General features: G+C 35.4%; 1 protein-coding gene across 1 annotated transcript in view; it reads right to left on the reverse strand.

The window, feature by feature from the left end:
• ANTXR2 (ANTXR cell adhesion molecule 2) overlaps positions 1–20,505 on the reverse strand; it is a 162,663-nt gene that overhangs the window by 106,876 nt on the left and 35,282 nt on the right. The window contains exons 8-11 of the mRNA XM_037830075.1: positions 20,157–20,217; positions 14,081–14,179; positions 12,245–12,314; positions 406–484 (exon numbers count right to left, since the gene is read on the reverse strand). Coding sequence (XP_037686003.1) covers positions 406–484; positions 12,245–12,314; positions 14,081–14,179; positions 20,157–20,217 — 309 coding nt within the window. The remainder of the gene's footprint in view (positions 1–405; positions 485–12,244; positions 12,315–14,080; positions 14,180–20,156; positions 20,218–20,505) is intronic.

Below are 20,505 nucleotides of genomic sequence, written 5' to 3' on the forward strand. Positions count from 1 at the left end.
AAATAATGAAGTCACTCATTCAGATGCACTAATGATTTTTAAAATTATAAATGTCTTAGATACTAAAATCTTAGCACTTATAACAGAAAAAAATATTTCATTTGCATAGTCAATGTTTAAGAAAAAAATGCATTTAGAAATCATTAGCCTACCTTATTTTTATTTTTAAAAAAACTGGAATTTTATAAATATCAAAATATAATGTATACTGTCTTAAGATTCCTTTAACAGGTGGCTAAAGAAAAAAAATTCAAACTAAAATTTATATACATTTTTCCTTCTATTGGTCTCCAATGTTATTGTTTTAATCTTCTTTATTATAGTATTCAACATTGAGGCTACATGAATTATTTCCAGATAGAACTATTTTTAAAATATAACTTCTATGCAAACTTATTTACTTACACATTCTGTGGCAGTGACTATCAATGAGTTTGATATGACAGATTTTCCTCCATTAAAGCTCACTGAAACATCAAGAGTTCTGAAAGAAAATAAAGAAACAATAATTAGAAACTAGAGAATTGTAGATATTTATTTACTTACATAATTCAAAACTGTCCTAAAAGGCTACTTAATGATTAAGGGTCAAACTTTTGATGAGTGATGCCAGCTATTTTCTTCCTTAGTTCTGGTCTTTATACAAAAGCCAGAAGAAAAATCCTTAAGTGATCTAATTGTTCCTAAAAGAAGCATTATTATTAATTTGGACCATTAATAAACTCCTTAATCCAAAAAACTGCTGAGATTGTTTCAGATTCACAAAAACCTTAATAGGAGAAAAATCCATAGACGTAATTTTCTTATTTTCCCTTGCCTCTGGATATTATTTTCTTCATAAGATCACTGTTTAAGAATATAAAACTAGAAGTAATGAGCCTTTCAAAGATAAAATATAGATACAGTAATAATGAAAGAAAGAGGAAGTGAAAGAGTCAAGGAGGGAAAAAGATTAATTTGCAGGCATTTGTTGTAGATATCCCAAGATATTAAAATATCCTAACAAAGGTAGGAAAAAGAGAGGATAATATTTGTCCATGGCTAAGCAATATCATAGTTAAAATGTAGTTTTCGTTTTGAAACTAAGATTTCAAATTAGAAAGCAATTAATAATTATTAAAATTTCATTTATTCAGGTTCTAGTAGTTCATTATTTGGAACCATTTAGTCAGGAGTTGGGATGAAGTTTGTTTTGGTAAGATCTCAAAAAGGGAAAAAACTGAAAGAAGATTAAAAAAATATATAAGGGAACAGCTCTTTTCCAAATATTTTATGAAGTATATCATTATATAAAAATCTGTACACCAACAAATCCATGCTCTTCATTTACTGAGGCACAGATTAGAAGGCGCCATTTTGTTGATTTGGTTTACATGTAATACCATGCTTTTTAAATTATCAACCTCTAATACTCATGAAATATTCTAAAATCCAAGCATTAATAGCCAGACACTTTGCCTTAATTACTTTGAATTGGTATAATTTTCTTGTATTTAAAAGATTTCTTTTCTATGCCTAAAATTGAGTACCAAATACTACTACTTATTGACAGTTAAGATAAAACAGAAGCAATCTCAAGCCACTGGCAGAATTTTCAATAATGATGTCAGAGAGGACATATGAGAAATATTCTTTAATACCTTCTTGGTGCCAGACTCTATCCTGGGCATTTGGGCATCAGGTCATTTAATCCTCACAACAGTCCTTGAAGTAAGTACAGTAGTAGTTTCAATAATTTTATAGATGGAGTAATGGATGTCCAAAATGCTAATTACCTTGCCCATGCTGGTAAAGTTAGGATTCTAACTAGTTCTAAACTCTTCACTATATCACAAAATAAAGTTCTTTGTGCATTTTTTTCTCAATGTGAATATTTATAATTTGGATTCATCCACAAAACAAGCCACCAGGAAAGATAATATTAGTGAAGTTCTAGCTTAAAGTTCTAACTCTTTTTCAAAATTCAGAAATACTTCTATTTTTAAAAAACTATCTCATAAAATATTCACTTCAAAATCATTTTGTTTAAAAAAGATGTTTAGTAAAATCCAGAAAAGAATAAAAACATGGGGTGTTTACATCAATGTAACTGAACTTCTGGACTATTCCAACATAGAATGCCAAGTGGCCTTTTTAAAAAAGTAAACTTAAAACTAATTGTTCACTCTGCAGGACTGACTGCTTTTTGTTTTTTTTAACAACTAAGCATAATGTGTCCCAAAACAATTTTTGGTAATTCCCTATTCCTCTACTTTAAAGCATGTACTGGAAAATATGACATGGTAGGCATGGTTTTATTTCAGGGGAAAATTATTTTGATTAAAAATAATGTGTAATTGTTGCAGGTAATCTTATTTAACTTTTAAGGCATTTAGAATTCACCAGAAATTAACCAGCTCTCTAATTAATGAAAGAAACATTCAAAATTGCCATTGCTTATCCCAAAGCAATAAAAACAGAAGTATTTCCACAACAAATTTCCTACAGCAGAAATGCACACTGATGATATCTTGTAAACAGCCAAAATAACTGCACATTATCCCCAAATCTCAGTCCAATATAATGTAATTGTCACCAAAGATATTGATGATTCTTTTGACATACACTTACTTGAAACAATATAAATTTTCACCTCCCCGAGAGTAGCAGTAGCATGATAAAAACATTATTATCAATAAAAACACTAATAAAGACTAGCATTTCTGCTTCCTTTCTATAAGCTAGACACCTCATACTTATCTTCTCATTTAATTCTCACAGCAACCCACTGAGGTCAGCAGGAGTATTATCTCCATTTTCCAGATAAGGAAATTAAAGCTTAAAAAGGTAACTCGTCCAAGTGTTGGACTTCTCGGACTGCAAGGTGTTTAATATCTATGCCATAGTACCTGAATCCCCTGTAAGTATTGTAGAGTCTTATATTTAAATTCCTCTCATCAGCAGAAGCTTAGTATCACTCTTCCAGTTTATTACTATATTCACATATGTTTCAGTGGTAAAATAGAATGGTATTTGCTATATACTAAGATATTATTTGTGAATATATTGTATACACATATGCTTGGATAGATAGATAGATAGACAGACAGACAATTTGAAATTTTCTGGGAAAATTTTCGGAAGTGTTGCAAACATGAAAAACATATTCTGAAAGTTTTTTTTTTTCCTTTTAAATTTTGTTGTCTCCTTGGGAAAAAATGTTCAAAATCCTTGGTACAAAATCGGTGCTGTCATAAACCTGGTGTTTTTGCCCAAGGCCATGTTACTCCCTTGCTGACACCTTACAGCCACCCTGTTCTCTAACCCAAATCCAACTTCTTGACCTGTCTTTGCCCCAACACTCTGATATGCATATTTAGTGTTTTCTGTCATATGTCCTTTCTGTTAATATCTATGGATAGTTCATTCTTATTCCTATACAATTTCTACTTCCAGTGGTATACTTGGAAGCCATACTCTCAGTTATAAAGATTTATTATGGACAAAATGTATTAACAAATATTGTTTTTTTGCATCGCAGACATAAAGGGTAAGAGGTGGGGAGGCGTTCATCTCATTTGTCCCCAGGATCAAATGAAATTGAAAAAGGGACTGGATTCAGTCCCCATGAGGGGTAATCAGGAGACTTGGGTTTGAACCATATTCACTCCCCTCTCAATCTTTCATTCCTCAATTTGTAAAATGAGGATTGCTACATCTATTTCAGAGTTGTTTGGGGGAGGGCTTGATAAAATAATATAAGTAAAATGTCCCAACACAGTTCCTGAACACAGTAGGTAATTACTGTATCACCTGACTATTTGTCCAACAGATTTTTCAAAATATCAGGGTACTTGCACATACACCTTTTTAGATCCAAGCTAAAAAATAATATACAGCATGCAAAAAAATATACAGCAGAAGTAAAAGTTATCAACACTTTTTCATTTAAGTTAAGGAAACCCCATTCTACTTACTGCCATTGAAAAATACACAGAGCTAAATTGTTCAAAAAATGCCTAGTATGTAATGTCAGGCACCTTTGTGTAAAGAAATTTTTCAATGCTATTTCCTTCCTGTTAAGAAACATTATCTTGATTAAACCCAACATTGCAGCTATGTGAGCTGTGTGCTCAAACCTCAAACAGAAAACCATACTCCAAATTGATTTGTGAATATTTGACAATAAATGAATTTAACCACTCAATCATTTTTACTAGTAGTTAATTGAACAAAAATTTATCAATTGCTTAAAAAAGGCCAAGCTAGGCTGTGTTTGGTAACAGGGCTGCAATAACATATAAAACACAGTTTACAGTGTAACTGAAAGGAAGTCACATAAACATTTACAATAGAGTATGATGTTTACTAGGTATAAGTTCAGTATGGTATTTATTAAAATAGGTATAAGTTCAGTGGTACTAGGGTATCACATGAGAGACACAACCAACTCAGCCTTGGTATGGTGGACATCAACAATGCTTTCCTACAGGAAGTCACCACCAGGAATTATCAGGAGTTAGCTAGGAAAAGATATTAGAAAGGGATCTACGAAGATGGAGCTCTATTTGACAGGCTGGAAGACAAAAAAGGCATAGAATATTCAAGGACTGAATAGCCATTTTAAGCCATCAAGGACTTAAATGCCAACAACCCAATCATGAGAGTAAGAAAATATGGCTCAAGGCTCAAAAGAGTAGTGGAAGATCATGGAGAACCCAGGATGTCATCTTTAGACACTTAGAATCAATGTTGTGTTTTACAAATATCACTCTTACTGAAGTATAGAGAATGAGTTGGAAGAGGAAATGTCTAGGGTAGGAAGGCCAGTTAAGATCTTATTTTATTTTAAATAAATTAATTTGAATAGAATAATTGAACTAAAATAACAGCAAGGAGGATAGCATGAAAATGAAGGAATGCGAGTTATTAAGACATTAGAATAGATAGCCTTTGGTCATTTAATGAAGGAGTTGTGGAAGAAGGATGAGTTAAAGATGACTTCAAAGTTTCTGCCAAGTTCAAGTAGGTAAGTAGTCTTGCATAAGAAACACAGGATAACGAGCAAAACTGAACAGAAGTAAAATGAATTTAATTTGGAGTCTTCAAGTTTAAGGTGTCTATGGGCTATTCAAATAGTTTATTACATACTTGGATAGTGGTTATTTGGATAGTGGTCTGGAACTAAGGAACAGATTTTGGCTGGAGAATTAGAGGTCATAGACAGGAAAAAAAGTCACAGAGAAGATGAGTTTATGAGTCAGCAATCCAACCATGACATAAACTGGCAGCTGAAGGGCTGTTAGAAGAAGAGCCTGAGGTGACATCTGAGAAGAAATAACCAGGGAGATGAGAATAAGAAATAATGGAAGACAAGGGAAAACCCTCTTCTGAGACAGGAGTGACCCATAGTATGGAAGCTACAAGGAGGTCAAGGTAAGGCTTAGAACTGATACCTCTTTTGACTTCCTTTTCTATAAATAGGTTCTGCATTGTTTATAATTTCTTACATCTAGCTTAATCCATTCTTTGGTCCATCTTTAGGAATATTTTTTTCAAAGCTGAAGAGTAGAAGAAACCTTAACAATTTAAATTAACAAAAAGATTGCTTGAAATACATTTTAATGTCAGTCAGCACTTGATAATAGTAATAAAACTAAACTCAAGCATACTACAGTTATTTCACACAAGCAATTATTAAATAGTTCTGTGACACATAATTAAGTAAATAAAATTCAAAAAGTCCTAATGTTCACAGTACTTTTATTTAATGTCTAAAGACATATAACTGTTCCAAAAGAGGAGAATGGCTCAGTGCCATATGTCAGAGCTAGTCTGATCTGAGAAATTTCTTACTGCATGAAATATGGCTGACATTTCAATCCACAGTAACTTATTTGCAAAGTATTCATTTATGAGTATCCAATAAAAAATTCCCATTTTATGATCCATTAAAAAAGATGAAAAAATTAAATAAAATTGTGAAAGACGTTTGCTGGAAGTAATAAATAATTTACCTCCAATTTTCACATACTGAAAATTAAACTGGCAACTACTCAAAAAGTTATTAAAATTATGGTGACTTAAGATATTTTGAAATCAAGTGCTAGTATCTAATACTCTTCAGAGATTTTTTTGAGGTTATCTTTATGCATAATATAGATTATAAGTTGAAAAATTAGGTTTCATATTTAGGCCTAGTTTAACATTTCATTTGTAGGTATGAGCAACCATGCAAATTAATAAGTTTGTCTAAAGATACTTTCTTCAAAGTTGTTGAAGACTTCTTGGATCAAATAATTTCTTTTTGGGATACCTCAATATAGGTAACTAAAATAAACATTACAGTCAGGAAGATTACCATATTAAAAAAGTAAAAAGCTATAATTAAAGACATACTAGACATTTTACCTAAGGTTGCATTGTAAATGTTTTCAGTATTATGCTGAAAACCTTTTTAACTGCTCTGTATATTTTAGTAAAATACTAAAAAGGCACCTGGAAATAATCACTTAGTTTTTTAGACTTTCATCTAAAAATGTAAAATGTCTCAGTAATAACAAAAAAACTCTAGAATATAAACTTCAGAAGCATAAATATATGAGAAGATTGAAGCACAAATTTAAGAGTTCAAACACTTTTAGTTACAAAAAATTCACTAAATAATTCTAGTTGTTATAAAGGTCATCCTTTCTGAGCTGAAATGTGCCTCCCTTTACAGTCTACCCTTTCTTTTTCCTTTCTGTGGAAGTGATAAAATATAAGTTAAATATCTCTTTCACATGACAGACCAATGTTTGAAAAGACCTAATGTATTATGCTTGAATCATATCTTTTTCAGTTTTTTAAGTTATATCCTATGTAACATTTCCGTATTTGTCAACATCTTGTTAGCCATTCTAGATGTGCTCAAATTAATATTCCTTTTAAAAGACAGCATCCGTAACTGAATATGATAGATTAAGAACAATGCAGATTAGGTGAACCTTTATAGATATAACCAAAAAGCAACACACCACTTGAAAGAAAGGATAAATTTTTCCCTGATGGGGTAGGGAGACAGGCAGAGAGAGAAACACAGAGAGTTCTTGGACTTAATCCATCTCACAAAGATCCTAATATTTATATTCAAAATATTGACATAACTGATGTCATGGTACCCATGATTTTTAAAACGTCAATCTCATTTCTCAAGAAACAGGAGAAATAATAGTTGTGTATCACTGGCTACTAGATAGTGAAATTAGGGACTGTATAGATTATACATACACAAACATACCTAGTATAATCTTTAGTATTTTGAAAAGTGCTTATGTGAGAAGCTGTGCAAAAGACAGAATTTATCCAATCAAGAAAGAGAAATCAAATTAATTTTTTTTCTAAGCAAAATGGATTTAGCTTAATTTTGAAAAAATAACAATGTTGGGGGAAATTAAAAGATTCCATTCCCAAATCAGGCCCTAATCTCAAATTTGCTGCACTGTTCATCTCAATGATCCTTCATTATCAGATGCATGAAATTTTCCCCCATATACAGACATCTCACCACTTCTTACATGAAACACCATAGCGCCTTTTAAGAGAACTAATACTATCATTTTCATCTGATTTAGATATTTATTCATATTTGCCAGAAGATTCTGGCCAATGTTTTTGAAAGCACATTTAACTATACCATATGCCTCCTTAAATCATCTCTATCAAACAAGCTGTAGGATGAGGCTCTGGTTCATTCTGTTCTGTTTTTCTATCTTCACAATGTGTTTATGTATATTTACCCAACTTGTTCTGTTCTTCTTGCCAAATTACAGGTTTGATATCTTTAGTATTGCAGAGCAGCTGTGCTATTGTTGATGTCTCACAAAAAAAGGGTCAGAGAATAAGACCATATCCCAAGTACCAGTAACACCTGGCAAGAACTGGTGACATGGGAACATTAAACTGGGAGACTACCTCCCTGGAATGAGGAGAATTCAAAGAACTCCAGGAGTTCATCCTGTCCAAACTTAAGAAGACATTTTGGTGAAAATGAACAACAGGCAGAAATGAACTCCTGAACAATCTAGAGATTTTTCTTAGTAAGACAGTGCATTTAAATATAAGCCATTTTTTAAAGTAAATTGTGTCCAATGAGAAATTATAATTAACTACCTTACTGCTAACACCTGTACATCCTTTCTATTTAAATGGTAAGAATTTGTTGTAGTTTTAGCCTGAAAATCTATAACAAGTAAAGAAATTTAGTAAATATGGATCTCTCTTAAAGAAAGTTCTTCAAAAACTCACTCCAACAAGGCTCAACAATGATAAACCTGGACAGAATTTATCCAGATATCTTTTGTTTACTTAATATCATCAATTTCCAAATGACCTGTGTTCCAGGTAACGGCTGTTCTGTTAGCTCCACCTTCAAGGAAACATCTTCATGTTGACCCTCTTTTAAACCCAAATCCACAAGCCTTAAGTTTTTGAAAGAACAATCCTTGAACAAAATGCAATTCAGGAAAAAAAACAAAAACATAAATATGGGAAAGAACTGATAGAGCAGGCTAATGAGATGATGCACATGTCCATGGATCCAGCTATGAGACTATGCATCTGGCTTTGAGGCTGTCTGTCTAAGGTTACTTACTAGTGTGTTGTTAATTATTTAAGTGAGAGAACAGGGGGAACCATTGCCACATCTGTCACCCTCACACAGGAAAAACCTTCATTCATTTTGGGCCAGATGTGTTTATTTGAAACATAGGCTAACTAGCTACTTAATGGGTTTGAATCCTTAGCCAAAAGCTAATTAGGCAAACATATTAAGCATCAGTCACCTTACAAGGCTAAACTGTTTCATTTGTGTTGATTTTAATCCAGTCTCATAAGAGAGCTCATCACCTACAAAAGTAGCTGAAAGAAAATCCAAAGCAAAGGAAGGATCCAAATTACTTGGAACATACAAAGTAGAAGAAATAATGATGTCCCCAAATACCCAATGAATTAACAAATCAAATCTTCTCAAGCTTTGCCTCAGTGGTATGCTGTACATTATTTTTTAAAAAAAGGAAAGCAAAAGTAATTCCTTTAGACAGGCTCCTTCCCAAAACATCCTCATCTTGCTTGTAGGTGAAATACTAACGTCAAGAGCCAAATGATGATTTCTCCCATCTGATATTTATTGTGCTATCTGTGGTTTTTAAAAATCACATCTCTGGAATATTTAGCCCATCTACAAATCTTTAAACACTATCAGTACCTCTATGGTATTCCATTCAAAACGAGACTGTGCCCACAGGCAAATTCTAAAGAAAACAACTTCAGTGCCTGGGATAGACCAAGCATATGAATTTTATAACTACAATGAAAAAGAAAATAAGCTGCCTTCCTTAACTAGTCACTATTGTCAAAAGGCCAAGATACTTTTCTTCTCTTTTAAATGACATGTTCCCCGAAAACAGAATCCTGATCATTTTTCTCTGACCTGAAACAGGCTGCTCTCCCTAGCAATCGAATGTCCTCTTTTAGCTCTTTACATTAACTGGCAAACCTAAATATTGAAGAAAAATTCATTCATCCTTTCATTTAACAAACATTAAATGAATCTACTATGTGCCAAATGCTGTTTTAGGTGCTAGGAATACAGCAAGGAACAAGACAGATGAAATTCATTCTAGTGGGCAGGCTACACACAATAACAAACAAATAAGTGCTTTGGAGAAACAATAAAATATGTAAAGAGAATAGAGAGGGCCAGACCCAAGTGAGTGGCCAGGGAAAGTGTTCCAGTTTGCTAATGCTGCTGTTTTGCAAAATACCAGAAATGGATTGGCTTTTATAAAGAGGGTTTATCTGGTTACAAAGTTGCAGTCTTAAGGCCAAAAGGTGTCCACAGTAAGGCATCAACAATAGGGTACCTTCACTGGAAAAAGGCCATTGGCATCTGGAAAACCTCTGTTCACTCAGAAGGCACATGGCTGGTGTTCACTTGCTCCCCGGTTGCATTTCAAAATGGCATTCTCCAAAATGTTGTTCTTGGGGCATTTTGTCCTCTCTTAGCTGCAGCTGCTCTGAGTTCCTTCTACTTGTCAGCTGTTTTATATGGCTCCAGTGATGTGATTCAGACCCACCCTAAATGGGTGGGGTAACACCTCCATGGAAATCATCCAATCAAAAGTCTCACCCACAGGTGATTGAGTCACATTTCCATGGAAACACTCAATCAAAGATTCCAACCTAATCAACACTAAAATGTCTGCCCCACAAAACTGCATCAAAGATAATGGCATTTTGAGGGACATAATACATCCAAACCAGCACAGAAGGAATTACTGAGAAGGTGATATTTGAACAAGATTAGAAGGAGGTAAAGGAGGGAGCGATGAGGAAAAACATTCCAGGTAGAAGAGCAAGTGTAAAAGCATTGAAGTGAGAGTGAGCTGATGTGGTTAAGGAATAGCAAAGGTGCCCGCATGACTACAGCAGAGTGGGCAAGGGGAGAGTAGAATATGAAGTCTGAGAGGTAGTAAGGGGTCAGATCTTGTAGGGCCTTGTAGAACATTGAATGATTAGTCTTTTACTCGGAGTGGAATTGGCAAATCATTACAGAGGATTTTAAGCAGAGTGGGGACATAAACCAATCTGTTTTAACAGACCACTTCTTCCAAGGGCAGAAGCAGTAAGTTCAGTTTGTAGCTAATAATCAAAGCAAAACATGATGGCAGCTTCGTCTAGGATGGTTGCAGTGGAAGTGGTGAGGAGGGGTTGGAGTCTAGACAAATATTGAAATTAGAGCTGAGAAGATTTGCTGGTAGACTGGGTAAAAGACAAAGACAGAAATAAATAATCATTCAAAGGATTTTGACCTGAAACACAATAAGGATGAAGCTGCAATGTCTAAGATAAAGAAAATAGCTTGCAGCTTGAGGAGTGGGTTTGGAGGAATGATCTTGAGGATCAACATGGAATTACAGATTCAGTGGTTTAATACCAACTTCAAGTCAATAGATTTATCATGGCTAATACAAGACATGATCACTCAGAAAACCACTGAGTCTCACCATGTGTGCACTTGGAGTTAAGATGACTCCAAGCAAAATTGACCTGCCTCAAGTTCCAGCCCCAGTCCAATTTAGCCATATGAACATTTTCAGTAACACTAGATCATTACACAGAAAATGAATATTTTTTAATAGACAGGAAAAGAGCCCTGGCAGCCTTGCTTTTGTAAGTTATATCATGAAGCTCCTTTCAATAAGTTTAAAAGAGAAAGGTGGTACTCCCACAATTTACTTAGATGACCAGAAGTAATGTCCAATTGATATCTTTAATTGTTTAACCATACTCAGAAATGCTCATGTCAACTGAAAATTCCTAAAATGATTCTCTTAAGTTCCACAGAGGCAAATATAATCTTCATTCCCTGGACACTAAACCACAGTTGGGATTCTGACCATGTATACTTAATTTTTCTCAGTGCTGGGTGAAAAGCAGGAAGGGATCCTAGAAAACTATATTCCATTCATTATACTAAATATATACATCCCCTGCTGTTGGCCTAGGAAGTTTTTGAAATGTTTTGCAATCATCTGCTGCATAATAGAAAGGGTAGAAAAATCACAAACAGAAATACTAAATTATTAGTAAAATTATTTGTGTATAGGTGATTCAAATAAAGGCACTTTCTCCAAACAGAGTTGTTTCCTATTTTAACCAGCTTTCCTTCTGGTTTATCATCACACCAAAGAACATGATAGTAATGACCTAATTAGGACTGGGACACTAATTAAAACACAAACTGATACAAAGGTACAAATGCTTTCTGGTCCAAAATGTTGCATATTGACACATGTTCCTATTGCTCTCTAATTGCAATATTTACAAAATATTATAGCAATTACTCAGTAAAATCTTACTTTAGAACTCTGGGTGTGTGTATGTGTGTGTGTCTGTGTGTGTACACTCAATACCCTAATTTCAAATAATTGCTGTGGCTCTAATTTTTTATAACCTCTAGCAATAGTTTTCAAACACATCCAGATAAATATTCATAGAGCCTTTTAGGCAATATTTAAGAAACAGACTTCACCATTTTCAATCTACAAAGAGTATAGCTGAAGTACTAACTAAAGTAGTTTGGCCATAGCTTATTGTTCAATGCTCACTCAGTACCACATGCACACAAAAAAAGACAATAAAATGACCAATGTATATTTTTCACCATTTTCTAATAATGTGTAGCTAAAACATTTTAAAAAATTGTTTTTAATGAAGTACTTACTCTCCAGCTTTATTCAAGGTTGGTGCAGGACAAAGCATAGAATTGAGCTGTACATTTACTGCTGTTACACCTAGAGATAGAATATCATTGAATTAATAAAGTGCCCATGTATCTTGCACAATTTCACTAATGACATGAGCAGCATACTGAAATCATAAATCAAGTGTGGAAAATTCGATGGATTAGCATAAAAAACAAAAATGATATTCAACTAAAGAAAGAGGAGAAGGAAACAGGCATAGAAAATGGAAGGAAATTATATGCTTCATTAATACACAGTATTGTTAAATCATAAATTAAGATTTTTCTGACAAATTAAGCTCATATCCAGTTACAAATACTATAAAGTTATCATGTTTTTCTATTTCTTCAATTTTGCAATTATCTTATATTTTCAAGGATAATTGATGTATATTTTAAAGCAGAATTTAAAGGAAGATGAATGTCCCAAGGGAAAATGAACTTATTTCATTTTCATTCAATAGTTTAATAAAATAGCTGTATCTAGAGTAAATAATACATCTTACAAATCTAGGTGATTAAACTACCCTTACAATTTTGAAAATACATAAGAAAAAATGACAGAAATATTCAGAGAAGTTACACAGTCAAACGGATAATTCAAGAATGTGAATGATGAAAACACAATTCTGACTCCACTTTCTTTTTTGAGGGTTTACCTTATAAATGTAACTTTAAATAGCTACACATAAAACATGTTCATATTATAGTCAACCAAAATAAATAATCAAAATGGGTTAGGTAAAGCTAACTCTTAGGTATGAATCAGTTCAAACGAATTTTAAACATGGCTACTGATTTTTTTTAAAAAAAATATCATTTTGATCCCTTCAAGCGTGGAAAGTAATACATGTTATTTGTGTTACCAAAATGGTGATCTTAAAAGGAAAGAAGGGAATTAATTATGACATTTACCATGTTGATATCCTTAGCACTTTAATTCAACAAGCACATACTGAACACCTGGTGTAGCCAAAAGCTGTGCCTAGACCAGTCTTTAGTATCATCAGATAAACAGCAAAATAGTAAATAAACCTCTCAAAAAATAACTCTACCAGAGTTACACAAAGTTATAGAGTCTGCTTTACAGTGTAAGTTCTTAAAAGACAACATATTCAGCAATCAGGAAAAACCTTTAAAATGGAAACCAAAATGCTCTGAAAACTAAAAGCCATTTAGGGCATAGAGTTTTCCTCAGAATGAGCATAAAAATATTATACTCATCTGCTTTTTGACAGTCAAGGACAGAGAAAAGAAAACCCATTTCCATAAATATGATAATTATCATCACTGTGGTAGGTAAACACTAGGAATACAAAAGATCTGTAAGGTAAAAAGCCTTATTGGAAAGATAGACAAAACAAGTGACAATAAACTAAGACAAAACAAAGTAGAGTAGTCCAAGACAATTAGATTTTAAGGCAAGAATAGCAAGAAAAAGTCTAGGGGGGTAAGGCAACTAAATTAGGCAGTTGATGTAGTCTACATAGAGTGTGGTTAGGAAAACTGAATTCAGCCATCACCTCTGCCATTGTTAGCCATGCGACCATTGGCAAGTTATTTTACTTTCTCAGTCATAAGACCATCATCTATAAAATGAGACTTCTCAGGACAGGGCCCAGTATTTACTAAGCTATGAGCATCCTTCAATAGTTATTAAATAAATATTATTAATATTATATTATCAGGACTTCATTTCTTTCCTCTTCAGTTACAAAATATAGTATAGTTGGTTTTGGTTGACAAAAAGAGAAAAATGCTTGATTGTGATATGCTAGGAAGGTAAGAAAGCAACAAGATGGTGAGGCCACCTACTATTTGAGTATGTTTCATTTACAGTGTAAGTGCAGAGCACACTGCCATCCCGACTGCCCAACTTGAATCCTCTTCCCGTCAAAACAATTTGAAATTCCTCTAGAAGGAAAAGGAAAAATAAACATTTTATTCACTATTTTACAAAAAGGGACAACTTGAAACTAAAGTACAAAGGTGCACAGAATGAATTTCTTCAAACTAATTAGCTAACTAATAAGAATGAAGACATAGCTCTATTCCTAAATCCATTTTGCTTTCCTTAACCCTCTAGGGAAAAGCAGTGAAGATGCCAATCACTGCCACATACGGATACATTATTTTATTGCTTAAACAATGTTTCCAATAATGATCAAAATATCTGAATCGAAGTGTAACACTCATTCCCAGATACCATACAAACGTCCCCAAATTCTATCCTTAATAAAATATCAGCAGAAAAAAAAATCTCTTCAGTTTTCTTTATCTTCAGATTTTGAGGTATTCAAATATCCAGGTATTATCATTTCATTTCTTTGCTCCTTAGGACAGCTGTGTGTAGTATTTTCTTTAATGTATGCACTTTCCCCTCCCATGAGAGATCATGGATTTTGTGCTACTAATAATCTACAGTCAGCCAGTAAAGGAAGCTGTGTAACTTATTGTATTCTACCTATATACTAGGAACAGTCAGTAAATATTAGAGAGTAAAAGAATATGCTAGAAGAAGAGCCAACTGATCAAATATCTTAATAGGCGGTTAAATGCTTGGTGCTTAGCTGCAAGATGGTATAGTAACTATTTTAACAGTGAGTAAATCTCAGTCCTCTCAACACCACCTAGCTAACCTAAACCAACACACATGTTAACTATGGAAGAAATATATACTGCCATGCTACTCTCCATTAAATGCCTTAGGAAAGGAATTTTACTTATAAGTCAAACTAGAGTGCAGAGAAAACTTAAAATGGGATTCAGTAAAAGAGCATGGACTTTAGAATCAGAAGGCTCTAAAAGGCCAATTACTAACAGCAAGTACTGGAATTGTCTCTGTCTCAATCATCTGTTAACTAGGGATTATATACTATCAAACAGGGTTGCTATGAGGACTCTGTGAAATTATAAATAAAAAGTACCCAGTATGTACCAGTCATGCAATAGCAGTTTAATAAATATCAACTACCACCTTAATAAGATTTTTCTGTTTATTATTTGTAACATCCAAAAATTTATTAATCTATTGTAGCAACCTGTGGCCTGAGCAAAACAGGCCTGCAGATCTTTAGTACACAGCACTCTGCACGACCTAGGCAGCTAAAGGTTTAACCTATTGTGTTTCTAAGCCAGTAAAGAGAAAAAGGGTAAATTGACCTTAAAATGTAACTTTATGCAAGCAGGCAGGAAGTGAGAGGCTCTTAGTCTCAAAAAAAGAGCAAAATCTAATTGTTAAGTGTTATTCTAGTCCTTCCTGCACCACCCCCCAGGTCAGAATAACCTGTTCCTGCATCTATGCTCCCCCCACCCTTAGGAAGGCCTTTGTCTTAAGCCCTTATAAAAGGCTTTCTGCCCTTTTTGCATAACTCGGGGCGTCTTTCCTGTGAATGCGATGCCTGCCCAGCCTGAGAGAGCTGTCATGATCTCTCCATGACTTCTCATCCTGTAAGTAAGCCCTGAATAAAAGTTCATGTATCAGAAAATGCTTGTTGTCTTCTTTGGCCTTTGGACTGGCATGGCCCTCTTGGGTTGCGACAATTGGCAGAGCCATCCTGGAGAATTAAATAGCCGCCAGCCAGAGATTAAGGAGATCCCGGGCACTGATGACATGAACTTGGGGAGGGGAAAGGAGAAGGCCCTGGGTGGGATACCAGGAAGGCCTGTGATATCTATGTGGGAAGGGCTGCCCACCCTCCCAGTGGAATGGTTGTCTGTGTAGGGAGGTGTGGCTACCCTCCAAGATGAGTGGGATCTGCCAAGGGAGTACAGAAATGTTTGTAAGTCTCTGGCTGGGTAAATAGCCATCCTGGATCAGGCCACAGGACCACTGGAGATTCAGAAGGAAAAAAAGGGCCGCCAGATTGCGGCTGCGGTGGGCTGGCCATTGTTAGAGGCTGTATGCACCACTACTGAGGAAGCTTTAGCAGCAAAGGTGGCCGTAAGCCACCTCGGAGGTAAATTAAAGTTAGAAAATGATACGAAGCTAACACAAGCAGAATTGAAAAATGCTCTGGATAAATGTTTAGAAATATTGGCATACCGGCACACTAGATTAAGAGGGCATAAGCTACCCAAAGGGCAAGTTAGGCATATCCTGACTTCCCCTGACGGGGACCATTAAGTGTGGGACTCTGTTGATTCCTCATCAAAAGATGATGAGCCCCTGTCTGACTGGGAAATTGATACTAAGGAAAGTAGGCGTACTTGACCTCTGTTCCAAGAAAGGGTTAAAGCAGAGGAAGTTCAGCACCCTGATCCGCCATGGAGGGGAGAAGGTGGGGCAGTGGAAGCAGCTTCTGATCAGAGGGTGCTCATTTCATCCTGGGAGTTTTCCCCAGGGGAGTTAGGAGATATTCGTAACTAATACTGACAGAAACCTAGGGAGCCATTAGCGAACTGGTTGCTCCTGTTTAGCTTTGTGTTAAACCTTGCTAATATGTTATTTAGAATATTTTTAGATTTTTTCCAGTCAACCTGTGTTAGGCTTCATGTGGGGAAAACAACAATGGACATTTGCTGTGTGTCCACAAAGATGCCTTCAAATGTGGAGACCTCCAGAAGAGCCTGTCTACTCTATCAGGTTCTTGGGTATTGTCTGGTTAGGTGAAACTAAGGCTGTTCCTTCAGCTGTCGTTAAAATGCAAAGTTATCCCACATTGCCTACTTCTGAACAGTTGATGGCTTTTCTTGGTTTGTTAAGATATTGAGAAGTGTTTATACTCTATTTAGAATGAATTTTAAAAACTTGTATACCCTAATTAGAAAAGGAAGTGTGGTAATAGGATTTTTCCACAACAGGCTGTGTTTTAAAAGACTAAGTGAACTATTATGCAAGCAAAGACTTTAAGCAAAGACTACATACCCTGTGATTTGGATGTGGCCAGTGCTAATATTGGCTTTCGGTGGGGTTTGTGGCAAAGGCAACAAGCTAAATGTGTACCTATTAGATTCTAGTTCCAACTATGGAAGGGCACAGGACTCAGATATAGCCCTTTAAAAGAACAATTGTGCACAGTTTGTAATCCTCTGTTGTGAGTGTTGAAGGTCTAACTCAGGTGCCCAGTGACCTTACACAGACCATACCCATACAGGTATGCAGATACAGGACACTATAAATGAGCCCCATTTGGGGAGTGCTCAGATGAGCACACTGACAAAATGGAAAGCCTACCTCCTACAACATGGCATCTTTTACAATGGCTCTTTAAAAACAGAGATGCATGAAATTTTAGGACTAGCCTCCTATGTGAAAGAGCAACATGCCCTGCTTCCTGTTGATCCTCCCGAGGTGGCTCCTCCCATGCCCACCATCGACGGACAAGAAAATACACCTGACTCTGCATGGATTGGCACATGGGGCAATCTGCTACCTGGACAGCCATGACTGTCCAGCCCAGTACTGACACCACCTGGTGGGAAGACATCTGGACTGCCTGCCACAAGTATAGGGTAACCGTTTATCATGTCTCTGCCCGCAACACCAATTCATTACCAGGTAACATAGAAGCAAATGCCCTTGCGAAATTCCACAGCCTAACACCAATGACGCATGAAGTGGATGAATGGCTGTGCCGGAACAATGGGCACCGAGGACACCAGATCCCTGTCACCTGGTGGCAAGTAAACTATATTGGCCCTTTTCCTCCGTGCAAAGGGACAAAATATGCCTTCACCACCGTGGATACGGCTAAACACTTAAAGGATGATAGAAACAATGGACTCGAGGACTGTATCAGCATTAACTTCAGATAAAGGGGCTGGCTGCCTTCAAGCCACAACAGGGCAATGATAATAACTCTCTATTGCCTGTGCCACAAATACTAGAAATTGGGGAAAATAAGGTCAATTGGCTCTGGTTCTGGCCCAAGCAGCCATGCTGGTTGAGAATCCTAAGCCCCTGGGTATTAGAATCACATGGGAAACTAACTGTAGATCTGACACTGAAGGGCTCCGTCCCTGCAGGGGGAGAAAACATGGTATGTAAAACCCCCCCACCTGAAACCCTTTTATCTACTATGAAGACTCAGTTTATACATATTGTTAAATCACTCAGCTGTCCAATTTAATGCTTACATGTGTTGTTAATTCTTGTTAAAAAAAAAAAATGTGTTACTATTTCAGTAATGCAATGACTAAAATGTTTTCAGTGTTTAGCCTTCTAACAAGTGTAATGTTATTGGTAATAATATGTTGTGAAATGCTTAAGAACAATTTCCAAAATAATTTTGATAACTTGAATGTAGAGGGTATGAGGGATGTCTTTTTTTTAATTATTGAAGGAAAAATAAGTCATTTTTCCTAAATGGTTGTATCAGAATAAAAAATAGGGGATATGGAACAAAACCTGAATGAATATAAAAAGTTGCAGAAAGTTGGTAGGAAGGGAAATTTATTTCTGTGATCAAGGTTAAGAAAATGGTAAAAACTAGATATAGAATAAAGCAGAATACCTGGTAGTGTTATCCTTTAGCTATTTTAGCCCAGGCAGTACTCCTGCTAAATGGTAAAACTCATTAACCTGGCCATGTAGCACCACTTGCTAACAGGTTTATTATCTCTCTGTACCAATGTATTATTACTATGTTGTTTATTGTATTGTTGTGAATTATAGATGTAAAGTCTGTCCTATGGTCGATGCAAACTGTTGTGCAGGAGTGGATTGTAGCAACCTGTGGCCTGAGCAAAACAGGCCTGCAGATCTTTGGTGCACAGCAGTCTGCATGACCTAGGCAGCTAAATGTTTAACCTATTGTGTTTCTACACCAGTAAAGAGAAAAAGAGTAAATTGACCTTAAAATGTAACTTTATGCAAGTAGGCAGGAAGTGAGAGGCTCTTAGTCTCACAAAAAGAGCAAAATGTAATTGTCAAGTGTTATTCTAGTCCTTCCTGCACCACCCCCCAGGTCAGAATAACCTGTTCCTGCATCTATGCTCCCCCCACCCTTAGGAAGGCCTTTGTCTTAAGCCCTTATAAAAGGCTTTCTGCCCTTTTTGCATAACTCAGTCGTCTTTCCTGTGAATGGGATGCTTGCCCGGCCTCAGCAATTATGATCTCTCCACAACTTCTCACCCTGTAAGTAAGCCCTGAATAAAGGTTCATGTATCAGAGAATGCTTGTTGTCTTCTTTGGCCTTTGGACTAGCATGGCCCTCTTGGGCTTTGACAATCTATGATCTTAGAAAAGATAATCCTGCTCTGGATGTTCAAATGCACTATTTCTCCTCAACATCTCAATAATCATTAATTAGAAAGCCCAGACTATTTCCAGTAGGTTGGGGGATTCTGTGATAAATTACACAGCACATTTCGTCCCCCATCAGACCCAATATTTTCCTTTTCTAAGTAATAACAGGTCAAAGTGAGCTTCAGGTCAGATTTGAAGAAGAAAAAAATAGGTGAGAAAGGAAAGCTGTGGTCTGTTCTTAGCACCAGCAGATGAAGCCACCTGCTTCCTTCCTGCAATATGCCCATAAGTCACTTCCTTATGTGCTCTGAAATACTTATGCATGTACTGTATTTTGGCCAGGTCATCAAAGCAAGGAGCTCAAAGTGTACAGGTACATGACTATTTGTATAAAGAAAGAGAGAAAAAGATTTCATATTCTATTTTATTTACCAAAAGAAAGGTCCCAAGTATGTACTAAACATACAGAAGATTTTAAAAGCCTATCACACAATATGCTCATTATTTAAAATAACACTCCAAGCTTAAAAACTTGAATTTTAAAATAGAAATATTTCAAGGAATTATTTAAAAATTCTTACAGAAAAAGATGCCAAAAAGTTAATTTTGTTATTCTTTTTCCAACATGTGTTTCAAATGATACATTTTAGCTAGGAGAAAACATAATTTCCTACATGGTATTTTTAAATTCTAAATACTTACCCCCCACACAGACACTTGATGGCCACAATTCCAGGATTTCGGTGCATGACTGAGCTAACACCTAGAAAGGAAAAACAAAAGACCAATACATAGAACCAATTTATAACATATGAAATGAATTCTAAAAATTACTAATAACCTTAAGATTTTCTCCTTAAATTTGATAGACTGGCAGAGAAAATCTATTAACAATAACATACACAGCTACTAAGTTCTTGGGGGAAATTCTGTGATGTCTTTCAGGATATACTCTAAGATTGTATACTGTAAGAATCCTTAATTGCACAGAATATATCCAGATAAGGACAGGCGAAGTGGGTGTTGCTTCAAACTCTGGTAGGCTTGGGTA

This window comes from Choloepus didactylus, chromosome 3, assembly GCF_015220235.1.
Source record: "Choloepus didactylus isolate mChoDid1 chromosome 3, mChoDid1.pri, whole genome shotgun sequence".
NCBI lineage: Eukaryota > Metazoa > Chordata > Mammalia > Pilosa > Megalonychidae > Choloepus > Choloepus didactylus.